General features: G+C 37.5%; 1 protein-coding gene across 1 annotated transcript; it reads left to right on the plus strand.

Moving 5' to 3' along the window:
- Nucleotides 1-8,823: 8,823 nt before the first annotated feature.
- On the plus strand, nt 8,824-10,472 carry LOC124284565 (forkhead box protein B1-like). The gene is given in 2 exon segments (XM_046720659.1): nt 8,824-9,894; nt 9,897-10,472. Coding segments are annotated over 2 exon segments (948 nt in total). The 5' UTR covers nt 8,824-9,093; the 3' UTR covers nt 10,044-10,472.
- The last annotated feature ends 3,196 nt before the right edge of the window (nt 10,473-13,668 follow it).

Below are 13,668 nucleotides of genomic sequence, written 5' to 3' on the forward strand. Positions count from 1 at the left end.
ATTCTAAGTTGCTGACGCTTATAGGGAAGAGATCAATTTTTCTAGTATGCTATTCTTTGTCTACGAATTTATCTCAATTTTTTTTTCCAAAAATAAATTTGTCTAAAAATGATTTTAAACAAAGCTGTTAATGTGTATTTTACTGTCAAATGGATGCAGACATCAGGTGTTCACGACTCGGTTAGCAAGGGTTTCGTGCTCACCGGATGGTGCACGCCTATTTCCAGCTGGAGCGGAGTATACAGTTTGACCACACTGCATGTCAGCTCGGGAAGCTGGCAACAACTGGCCCTTACAATTTAACTATACATGCGTGAATATCATTGACATGAGGTAATTAAATATTTTCTGATTCCCAATCATCTGACTCCTGCAAAAGTTCTGTGTTTAGAAATATGGATATGGGCCTCGATTCAAAAAGAGATCTTAGCACTATGGCTGTATCTGAGGTTAAGACGCGTCATAGCTCAGAAAGCGCTGGATCTTCAAACTGGTTTCGTCTCTCAGTAACGATTTTTATGTTACAAGTGGGTATCTTCATATATCTGAACAACTGAACTGAACTGAACAGAACTTCCGAAACCTGGTGTTTCTGTTACTCAATATACGCATTCAACCCAAACTCAAGTTATAATCAAGTAAATATGTTGGTTTCAACGGCACCCATGGAGTCGATCAAAGAGTAAACAGCAAAGAAGAACTTCCTTTGATAAGCATGAAATGAAGGCCCCCATGTTCAGGATAACCTCACAGTCGCCCTTTAATCTCCTCGCAGCGCTATAAAAAAGCTTGCCGCATTGTCTCCACGCGATACCAGGTCCATCGACAGACAGGTGCCCAGTTTGAGCGACTGCGTCACATGAGCTGAAGCTTGCTTGTAGATTTTAACGTTTTTAATGGGCTGTACATTCGGACAGTGGTATGAACGCCAATGTCGTACTGATGTAGCTTATTCTGATTTAATGGGATATGAAAACACATGACATTAAATGTTTAGGACAAACAACACAAGAGCTAGTGTCACGAGTGAAAAAACATTCCTGCTCGCGTTTGTTAATGTGCTTAGGTCTGTTACCTAATAGGTCCAATAACTACATTTACATTCACACAATGCATTTCATAGAGCTGCGTTGCACGTGCGTTTCATGCCCAACTGGTGCATCTTATTACATGCACTTAAAGTGTAGTATATTTCGCGAGACACATTGTTGACGTGTCAAACAAAATCCATCATCATGGAGTCTTTCAAGGATGCGAGGTGTCCCTCTTCAAAGCTTACATCTGTTGTCAAATCGATTGATTGCTTGAAATAAAATGAAAATACTACGATTTCAAAGCTTTTTTTGACATTTTACGCAATCAAAAGGACATAAACCAATTTATTGTCAGCGACCGTCATTGCATGTTGATGTGTGCATTCACATTTTAGTTGTTGTTTTTCATTTCGTTTTATGAAAAAGATAAAAGATAAGTTGAAACCCATAAATCATTCTGTTTTCATTGACAAAGTATCCTCTACATGATCCTGAAATATACGCACGCAATCATACATAAGGGACTTCAGGATATTGCATAACCTTCTTTATCCTCTTTTAACATGATTTAAATACAATTTAATAAACTTAAATATTCGATTAAAATTTTAGATACCCGCTGTTGCCTCGTGATTACCTGTGTACCAAATCGAGCCGGTACAAGCGTGTACTAACCCAAAGCTCCAGTACCAAAAGAGGTATCACTTCAGTCAATGCGTTTGAACGTCAATAGTTCGACTAGTTCGCATAATCAATAATTTTTACTAAACGGTAATTGGAATTCATACACAATTATTTTCGAACCCAAAACTACGTTTCTTTGTTACTTTATTACCAACAATATCTTTTCTAATAGAAATAGATTTTCGTTTAATACAAACGTGCTACTATTGTTACGCGTACTGTGCACTTGGCACATGTGCAGTCGTAGCAAAATAGTAAAATATGCAATCGCGAGTACCCAACGCGTGACGTGACCATAATTTGTTTTCCAAATTGCAACGTGTGGATAAGCTAAATGTTATTTAATCAGTAGCCTTAGTCAGTCCAAACAAGGAGATAATTATTTGGCTAAACGTTCATTTACTGGCGATGGTTATCACATCCAGACTGAGTGGTCCTTTGTTCGAATATTTGTGAAGTAAACTTCAAAATTTTGGAATAAATTCCTCATTTATGTTTATATTAACACAATCAAAACCGTTTCAGATATGCACGAAAGCGTTCTGACTCTAATGATATGCACATCCACGGCTTGTGCAATTTTCAGTCCTGTCTTCAAAGGGGACGTCATTGATCTGTAGGTGTAACTCGGATGTTGGGTTCTCTTCATGAGAACACGCGACACTTGCCATTGACACGCTGCCCAATAGTCAACATGCTGTAGTCTTTTGGTTGAAAACTGATGCTGCCAATAATTTGATCGAAAACCGCCAAGTCTTTCAAATACATAAACTCGAAGTGCAGCAAAAAGTTAATTGCTTGGGGAAACAGTGTTTACACTTGAAAACTGGATTGGACCAAAGCATTACAAACCTCATAAAAACGGCACTTCAATAGTCTGCAGACAGTTTCAGACACTGCAAAATTCTATAATTGTCATAGCATATGTGAGAGTTTCTTGGACTTCAGTCCTGCCCCACAACGAAGCACATGGGACACATGTGGTCTCACCTTAGGCAAGTGACTTTGTTCAAAATTGCCTCTGTTCACTCAGCAGAAAATGGGTACCCGGTGGGATATATCATGTGACTATAACCTTCTAGCGCCTCACAGGCAGCTTGGGTTATCCGGGGTAATAATGTATTGTGCTATTCTTTGTTAGCGCTATGACCATACCTGGTGTGGAGTATGGCGCTATATAAATGGACACATTATAATAAGGAAACATGCTGACATTTTGGTGGTTAATTTGGTAATGATAACAAAACCAGACAAATACAAACGCAAAATAATATATTCTGTAAAAATTTAGAGACTTGGGTGAGAACAGATGCACCACCTCTCTACGCCCTCCCCTAAACCCACCATTGAATCTTCATGTGAATCTTCATATCAGTTTAATGATCGTTGTCCGGTATATTTGAAACATACAATTTACACGAAATTGAGATTTTGAGTCGCTTCATTGTGACCTTAAAATATAGATTTTATCAGCAATGTTTCGTTGAGTCCGTGCCAGGCCCACCTGTGGACGGACCGGGGATGTGCTGTACACGTTTTGCTGGGAGTATTTGTATGTCCAGATTACTCGTACCAGGTCTCTTGACTACGTACAGCATACATGTTGCACGTAATGAATTAAAATTTCGGAAATAAAACTGCCAAATGCCCATAATTGATTTTAAAGCCGAACGTGCAGCGTATCAATATTTCAGAATTTACATTATGATTATTTAACAAATGTATGTGATTATATTAGCATTTATTTCATTATTTTATGATGACGAAGATTCTGAATTTGTTGTAGAATACATTGCAACTTAACTTTCTTCGTGTGGGGAGTAGGGGTTCCAGGGAGATATTTACGCTTCCAAGGGTTGGTCCCCTCATCTTTCTAGAAATGTAATTGTAGAGGAATAAATGGAAAAGAACATGGTTAACATCACTTTCTTCTTTCACCATATATAGGTAAACATGAGATCGTTGTAAGTCGATAACATGGCGCCATGGATTCAAAATAAGGTGACACTTTGGCTCCTTCAAAAACATGGAATCTTCGGACTGTAACTCACAGACTATAAGTGAGGGAAATGCATTTAACGCCGGTTATGACAGCATTTCTGTTATATCAGGGCGCTTCAGCTTGTAATTTGGTAGGTGGTAAAAGACATCGAGGCACAGGACACTGTCCGCTTTCGTTGAATAACTAATGCGACAAAACCCTTTCCATAATCCTAAGAAATGTAGAAAAATCAGAGTCCGGTGTATGATTCCAACGACACCATATTATGAATATGAATTGTAAATCGGTATGACAGAATGGTGATCCAGGTGCACAAATACAGTACTGACAGATAAAGGAGTGAGTGAGTATGGTTTTACGCCGCTTTTAGCAATATTCCAGCATTAACACTGCAGGGGACACCAGAAATGTCTTCACACGTTGTACCCATGTGGAGAATCGAACCCGGGTCTTGGGCGTGACGAGCGGACGCTTTAACCATTAGGCTACCCCACCGCCTCGACAGACAAATGACAACATCTGGGACTCGAACCTATAATCGGCTGATCCTGCCACCACAAAGGAGTAACACACAGAAAAGTGAATGCCAGTGCATTTGACTTGTTTTGTTGAACGTCCTAATCAGCACTATTCCAGTCTTATTATTGCGGCCTGTAAATAACAGAATTTAGACTAGACAATCCAGTGATCCATATTGTGAGCACATCGTCCAGGAACGTTCTCAGGCAACAAAGCCACCAAGCCTGATCACGTGGCCCTTTAGTCGATTCTTACGACCAACATGGGTCCAAACCCAGACTTCTCACGTTGCCTATGGCACAGTTGATTAAACCTCAACAAGACACAGGGTGTTGTGGAAAGGTCGGCCTGTCCTATTCCACCATACACGTTCGCGCTTCCTCACAAGCCTGTTGCATTTAGACTTCATCCTATTTAGCTATTTGTATTTAATACAACTGTTTCTATTTCACATCATTTTCGTGTTTGGATTGATAAACTGTTGTTTTTGAGAGTTATCTGAGGTATATTTCATTTTGTGATTGCGTGCAGTTAAGCTACTTTTTAAACTATGAATACACAATGCCAGGTAGAAAGCGGTCAAATGTAACCTACGTTTATAAACTATTTAATACAGACCACACAAACTCCACACAAATGAATTAGATATGAAGAGATCGATGTGGTTTAATTCTAACGAAAAGCAATGTCGTTGTTATATACTCTTATGATTGCCGATCGGCCAGGGAGGTATATTACGTGTACTATATTTGTAATACCTAAACCACATAGCCACCACAACAATGCATGCTGTACATTGCCATTTATAACTAAATCAAGTTAAAAGAGAGTAAAGATTCTGATAACAGTTACCATTAATATAGTCTATTTTCTCTATCTTAATGCTTTTTCCTATCCAAATTTCTGTCTTTTCCCTAAAATCTCCATTAATATAAATTATATTTTTATTTTCGGCAGCGTGATCCCTGTTATTGTGTCTAGACGAATTAGACAGTTTCCGAGTGTTGTGCAGTTGGAATCAAGCCTCCGCTGATCCGTGTAACTAGGTTTAATGCCGTACGATTAATTCTCACATTGGTAACAACACTCCGCCAGAAACATAAACTCCGAATGGTAATGTATTTTGACAGCAGGAAATGGCCATTTAGCCTCCAACACATTATAATTAATGTGCTCCCTTGACAAATGTAACACCATTGGCAAAAGCAACTATCTTTTTCTCTCGAGCCAAAACAATGCTTGGTTAGGTTGCATTATCCTCCTAATTTGACGGGAAATCTTCTGAATGGGGAACCAGCGTTACACAGACCAAGGGGATAGAGACCCAGGAAGCGTCCATTTGACAACATGTAATTAGACGCACACCGGTCCTACGGCGCTTACTTAGCTGGGCGCGATAATTATCAAATATTAGCATAATTTGTTAATTTCTTTGAAAAGAAGATGTAAAGAATTTGTCACCTTGGCGTGTCAGTGACACGATGATTTTATCATTTCGCCATCTTGCTATTCAGGCTTAATGAGCTCAGTACAAATATTGCCTTCTAAATCTGATTGTGTTTGTGGAAACTTTGAATTTATTTTTCCATCTTAAACATGGGAAAATATTGATATCATTATTGCTGCATTTTTACAGAATTAAACGGATGCTTTATAAACTGATAATAATTATACACGCTTGAAAGTATTTTGTTTTTGTATGAACACATTCATATTGATTTGATTAATTTTCAAAATAATATCTATGTCTGAATTGGAAGTGTTCAGTACGTTAACCGTCCTCATATGCTTTATTGTTGGGAATATACCATGAAATACTCATATTAGTCTCATATGTCTTTATATTCAGTATTTGTTCACAATAGAGACTAAATTAAAATTTCAGGTTTCACTGGCTCTCATGAAAACGGCAGGATGAAGATATTAACCATGAGTTCAAATTAAATATTAGTTAAATGTCGGGTTGCAATATTACAATATTGGAGGGTTTGTTTATTTCCGTAGCCATATATACTTTTTAGCTCTCAATAAACAAATTGTAAATCCACATGAATGATCGTGTAACGACTCACTTAACCGAGTCTAATGGATAATTCAATTTAACTGGGTCTAATTTGTAAATTTCATTAATTTGAAGCAGGGTGTAATTATCATCCGAACAATAAGCACGTGCAACTGGCGTTAATTTCAAATACATATGTTTGGTTTTTTTCAAAGGATAGCGGAGCGCGCATCCTAACAATATCCATCAATATATTACAATATCCATTATGAGCCGCCTAACGTGTCTGAGAACAATGTTCCACATTTATTAATTGTAAACTCTGATTTAAAATATTGTAAATTTATATGAGGTTTCGTTACAACAAATTATTTTTATGAGAGCGGTTTCACCTGAAATACAGCGATATTGATATATTCATCCATTTACTATAAAGCATATACCGATATGTATATTATAGACTGCAACAAGGTAAATATCAATCGAACGTTGTTACCGTCAACAGATATCAATCATTCACAGCATTGATATCAAAACCTTAGCTTTAAGGATTTCATTGGGCTATGTTTTACCATTCCAAGATAAACAATTTTTATATTATCTATGTGTGTAGTATTCCTCTTCTTCATAATCACCCCAAACATATTTACCAGGTATAATCGTTAATAACGTTTCCATCAACTGTAAACAAACAAGAAGACGTCCACTTTGGCATACATTACTAGCATTTGTAATTCGGGGTTTTTTCGTTTCAGTATATTTATTTTTGTCGTCTGTTTCCTCAATTATCACATGTCAACTGTTTAATAGTTGGAGGGTATTTACATACTATCTATTATACCCCAAACACTTGTGAGATATTCTATACCCTTCAGAAAATGTCTTCATACCAAGGCCCAGAGGGTGTGTAGCGATACTGTTCTCATATCCGTACTATTCACCTTTACAAATGACTTAGCAGTTAAGCTGTCGACACACACTTGAATGCTTATTGTCAGAGTCTATACTGTATGTATTAAGCGTCCTGTGAGATAAAATATTGGTTGGCTGGTGTTTTTTATGACAAAAATTGTCTATGGTTAGTTTACAAGGACGCTTAAATGTGAAGAATGTTGTGAGACCGATGCAATTCCTGGACATGTTCTCTTCTATGTACAGCTGCTGTTTACTTATGATCACTAACATTCATACAATTCCTGGATGTACTCGTAAATACAATATAGCATACAAATTGTAAAACCAAATAAGACAACACGTATAGTTACAATGTGCTTTCATAATGTGGTGAATTAAATTAACCTCATATTGCATAAATAAGCCAAAATAATATTCAGAAACTGAAACCTTTATAACCTTTTAAACTGTTTGATAAATAATATATTTTGTTGATCGTATATGATATTAGCACAGGAGACACAGAGCATCATCATTATGCGCATAACAGGATCGACCATGATGAAACAATGATAGTTTACTTTGGCTGAAAAGCATACTGTGATATACGAGCTTAACATTATAAATATTCAAAATACCTTAGACATTTTTATAAGAGATTATAAAGAAAAACGATTTTCACTATTGTTACACAGCCATGAAAGATATATTTCTGTACTTAGAGACTTCACATTGTATGTCTATAATTCTCATCCTTCATTTAAAACATTGAGTATACATGTATTTGTCTTTTATATTTTTTTATTTGTCTTTAGATGTAGTGTATTTCTATCATTCCCCATGCACAAGTGATTCGGTTTGACATTTAGTATTGGTGAACAAGTCGACTAATCACCCTGTGTGTACAGGGGCATGTGAGGACTTAAGAAGCAATTCCCATCAGAGATCAAACGCGGTGTATTCAGGGACGTCATTGTTGAGGTATCATCGTATTATGATGTATGTGTCTTGTAAATCGTCTTATTTCTCGCTTTACCAGCAAAACAAAGTACTCAATCAGTCTGCTGGCACTTGTACCTCAAATATTGACCAAGCCATAACAAAGCCATGTTCTGGTCAATCCAAATAGCTGGACAGTGGTCACTTGAGCGAATGAGATCTCTCACCGAGGTAGCAAGAAAATCCGCTATGCTAATGCACCCCATGGTTTTTATTGGACAACGACAAAATTGACCGAAGTCGATCCACTGTGAGACGGCGAGTTCTGCCCGAACAATACTGTCAAAATAAACACGATTGTGATTTGGTTATTTTTATCCCGATAGCCAATATAACTTAACTTGTAACTTACGCAAGACGCTATACCGGTGTACAGGGATACTGTGACAATACATGTAATCTATCGCAATGCTATTGTCCTTGAGTTGAAATAACAGCATCTCTATGACTCCTCCTGTTGTGATACCCAATTTCGTCTAAATGAATTTATGCCCTCTAACCGAAGGCTGGAATTTGAAAAGCTTGGGTTTAGTTTATGGTATCCTCTTCCCAGTAACAAATAAAAATATTTGTTGAAAGACCAGCTAGCTCCGCCTCTGGAGTGATTGACGTGGAAAGGTGTGATCTCACGCTTGTGATTGGTCGTCGCGCTTGTGGGGTGGGGCTTACGTAGCCTGAGGTATTGATGGCTGGAGATGTTTGCAATTTATGTCAGACTGAAGCTAAAATGGAATACTTGGAGAAAAATTAGTGGAGAAATTTCATTGAAATACCCCGACTGACTCGTGTCAGCATCTACAGTTTGGTATCGGTGATCGGCAGGTGATGTTCTCTTCGTGTGCTTGCAGCATCTGATACTGTTGACACTGAACCATCAAGGCACTCGTACACCTGAAGTCGAAAGTGACAAGTGTATGTCTGTGATTTTTTAAAGTGTGTAATCAAGTCCCGTGACCACCATGCCACGGCCAGGCAGAAACAGTTATGATGAACAGAAACCGCCGTACTCGTACATTGCTCTGACAGCCATGGCTATTCAGAGTTCAGGCGAAAAAATGCTACCACTCAGTGACATCTACAAATTCATAATGGACAATTTCCCGTTTTACAGAAAGAACACTCAACGGTGGCAGAATTCTCTACGACACAACCTGTCTTTCAATGATTGCTTTATCAAGATACCCCGCCGCCCCGACCGCCCCGGCAAGGGAAGCTACTGGGCCCTTCATCCAAGTTGTGGAGATATGTTTGAAAACGGGAGTTTCTTAAGAAGAAGGAAACGGTTTAAACTCATGGGCAAACCGTTTTCAGCATCGACAGCGGAATCTATCAAGGCCGGGTTGGATACAGCAGCTTATCTACAAGAACAGGCAAGGATCCGCCTCCACCAGCTGGCCCCGGGGTCGAGATTTCAGCCCTATGGAATCACCCCCCACACTCAGCCACACAAACAATCGTTTAGGATTGAGAATATCATCGCACCCGAGTACAAAAGTTCGTCGTTGTTGCCGCAGTCGATTTTCCCACCCCCATTGCCGGCGTTTGCAAGTCAGTTTTCCTCCCTACCCCCCTCAAGTCTCATCACCCCCTACACGGGTGGGGATCTACCCGTGTCTCTTGCTGGAACATTTTCTTCCCTGTCCTCAAGTTTAGCTGCGAGGTACGGAAGTTTAGCAACAGACTATCAACTACTAAAAGCGGCCAGTCATGACTTTACTGTTCCCATCAAACCCTCACCTATCAACGCTCTGGCTCTTGCGGGACATCCCGCCGGTCATCCATCTGTACATGTTCCAGTGTCGGGGTAACCCTCTCCCCTCCGGCTTCAATCTCTAGTGTGGACAGTGTTTTACCCACCAGGGTAGCCATACCCCCATCAACTGTGTTATCATCCGGACCCGAGAGTTGATGAAATGTCTTGTCAACGAACTGGATCCAGTGCTATTGAAAGGCTGTGAATACCAGCCACTTGGCTAGTTTCAAACTCGCCATTTTGTGTTAGTAACAAAGAACTCAAGTGTGTTTATTGAAGGCCTGGACTGAAGCCATGTGGCAATGGTCGTATTTTGAGGTAAGACAGCGGTTTGTCTAACGTCTCTGCCGACAAACAAACACTTAAAATATTTCCTAGGTAACCACATGCGCAGAATTTCTGTCAGAAGTGATGCACTGGACAGTGTTGTTTAGGAGTAATTATTTTTTATTTGAATTTTGTAAACTGATGTTGTGGCAGTTTATGAAGACTTCATTTATGTTGGCAGTTTGATTATGCACAAATTGTCGTCGTTGCATTTATCTACATGATAACATTATGAATTAAATGTATTATCAGAAATCACATAATGTCTTCTTTTATTCATTTCATTATAAACCGTGATGCAAACATCTTACTTGGAAAATGGGTCCGAATTGTGGATTATCTTCCGTTCAAATTAATGTGTGATTTATTGTCCTTAAAATTTAATATATTTTTCTCATTTAGAGAATATACCAAGCTTCACAACAAATCATTACTCAGAAAAAAATATAAAATATTATTTTAGTGTACACTACTCAGTGTTTTGTATTAATAATACTTCTGTTCCATAGCAATAATGTTAAAAGTCTAAAAAATAGTGTATATATTTCATCATGATGAGTTTTGGTAAACAAACTACATACAGTCTCCAGCAGCATTGTATATATACATTTAATTGGAACCATATTAAGATAAATATGAAAATTTAACATGTATTACAAAAGAAAAATTAACATTTTATTTCTGAAATGTTATTGTAGTTTATAAAACCAATTTTTCTACCTTTTGTTAACTTTGAATACACAATGCCATTCAACTTCCCCCCTAAAATGTTAGGAATGGCACACCCACTGTCATAAAGCAAATGCACAGGAAACAGCATCTCAATATTTTTATATCTATTGTTGCCATTACTGAACCGGTTTTCAATGATTTTATCGATTGGATAATAAAACGGAGTGTAAAAATCTATTAAAAATCGGTAATATTTGTCAGGAAACTCGAAAAATATAAAATACAGAGCACAAGCGGGAGAAAATAATAACACTATTTGTCCTTAATTCGCCAATTTCCTCTTTTGGCTGATCCAACAAAGCAAGATGGCGGCCCTTTCAAATTGGGTCGGTAATATTTTGATTTTGTCACCGGCTTTTACAAATCTCCCAAGAAGCTGCGTTTACTCTCTCCCTCGGTCCTCATCCCTAACACACGTCTTTATTTTCCTCTGTTTGTTTAAGGTTGTAGGGGTGACGGACGGGAATCACTAACACCGCCCGGGGGTCGGGAAACACGGCCTCGCTATCCCGGGTCAATATTTCTATTTAACCAAGAATTACTTTATTTGTCGTTACTGTTTACCCAAATTAGATACATGATAATATCAAGCGTTGACGATCGGTAATGTCACATGGACTATTTGAGCAAATATTGTGAAAATTGATAGTGGAAAAGGCGGCAATGTGTAATTATATCAACCATACGGCGCGCGGAGGACAGACAGTTAAATCGGCTATGGTTTTATTACACATCATGTAGCCGGTGAGTTTTCAACAAAGTTGACTAATATGCCTGTTTCAACAAGCGGGCACGCTGGGCTCAGAGCGCTTCTATATTAGTAATTCAGGGTTTTACAAATTTATGGGACAATTTCTCGGATTTCGACTCTACCTCTGACAGTTTTAATGCATAATAAAAGTCAGGTCCTAGCTTATTACGATTTGACATTTCTGACAAACGATAAGCTTCCCGTCGCATGTAAATTTGCATTGAATCTCTTAATACTATTTTAACACTAACACACCATGTACAAGAATTAAGCGTATTTGTAAAATTATTTACTCATAATTCATAGCAAAGCCTATTTTTTTATCGTTGTTCGTTGTAAATCCCAGCTGCAATTTGATTTCAATTTTGAATCAGGACATATATATGTACCGTTATTAATATTCATTGTCTGATTTACATGGAGGTAAAGTTCACATTTCTGATCTATATTGTGGAACAAACCCAAACCCTGACAAACCTTGAATCAAAATTACTTGAAATACTTTCACTAGAGCGTAATAGTTAGTCATGCTTATCTGATAATAATTACAATGATAAATGTTTCCCTAAAATATTAATCACAGTTAAATATATCTAAATCATATAATATCAACTGAATATTTTGTATACTTTGTTTCAAACAAATGAGAAATATAACAATGTCAAAAACCATTTTCAGTATTTGGCAAAATTTATTATATCATTCCAAGATTTATAAACCGTTCATGTTAATATACAAATAGTGACGACAGATCGTATTGAAGATACAGTCATTTATTACCTTTTTCTAATTATCAATGTAAATGTATATCAAAACCATTTTCCCTTTATCAGTGAAACCAACACCATACAACCATTGGTATCTTTAATATCAATATATTACATAGATTACATAAAATCTCTGCTATAATTCTAAAGTCAAAACATTATCATCGTATATAGTGTCGATAAAATATATCTACTAATACAACCATGTTGGACTGTGTTGTTAAACAGATGAAAAAACGTACATTAGCTGTGGCCCTTTTTAAACTGTATCAATACATTCAACCAAAGGCGATGAAAAACAACACCGAGTCAAACACAAGATATACAGTTTGCTTTGATTTTAATAAAAACATCAACAATCGATTGCAGTCGACAGTAATCAAATAGCAACTAAGCACTTGATAGCACTGTAAACCTCCTTCAACAAATCACAAGACCTTGTAATGCTTCATTTTCACACCATTGCCGGAAGGGGCACCCTCCACCAGTCAGCTGTACAGTGTCAGGAGCTTGTAACATCAAGAAGGAATCACTACCCCTATAATTACCCTTGTATGGGGCTAAAGGACCCTGCTAGGAGCTTCAACTATTGAAAAGGGACAGTCACAAATCGTCTATTAGGGGTGCTGTTATTAGGTTGATCGACAATTTGATAAGCTAAGCGGTATGGTGGTAGAAATCAATTGTGGAGAAGACGTTCCCTGAGGCACGGCTAGTAATCGTCACAAGAAATGACTTTATCAATTGGTTCTCCAAAGAGATAATTTGATAACGACATTATTCACTTAGATGACACCGATACTGACATCCAGCGTTCTGGGAACTCGTCGACAGGTAATATACACGATCATGTTAGCTTATGCAACGGCCGTTGAAAGTGATCATATTTTGTATCCCGTTTCTATGTGTTACTTTAATGAAGAAACTGCATATTGTAAATTTATTGTACTAGGATCATGAGAAAATGTAAAATTAATAGTTTTATTAAACGCAACTCTTGCTTTATCAAAAATATACAACCTGACTTGACAAGTAATTTACGAATTTAATATAATTTGTCAATGACAAAATGATCATAAGAGCAGATCGTGCGGAAGAATAACGATTTGTTATGACTAAAAGTTGTGAGACATACTGATTTAAATGACTCAGAATAATTAAGGTTATGAAGATCAAATATTTTTTTATTAAAATGATGATAGGC

The sequence above is a fragment of the Haliotis rubra genome, unplaced genomic scaffold (genome assembly GCF_003918875.1).
Source record: "Haliotis rubra isolate DU_JTF1 unplaced genomic scaffold, ASM391887v1 Scf34, whole genome shotgun sequence".
In the NCBI taxonomy this organism is placed as follows: Eukaryota; Metazoa; Mollusca; class Gastropoda; order Lepetellida; family Haliotidae; genus Haliotis; species Haliotis rubra.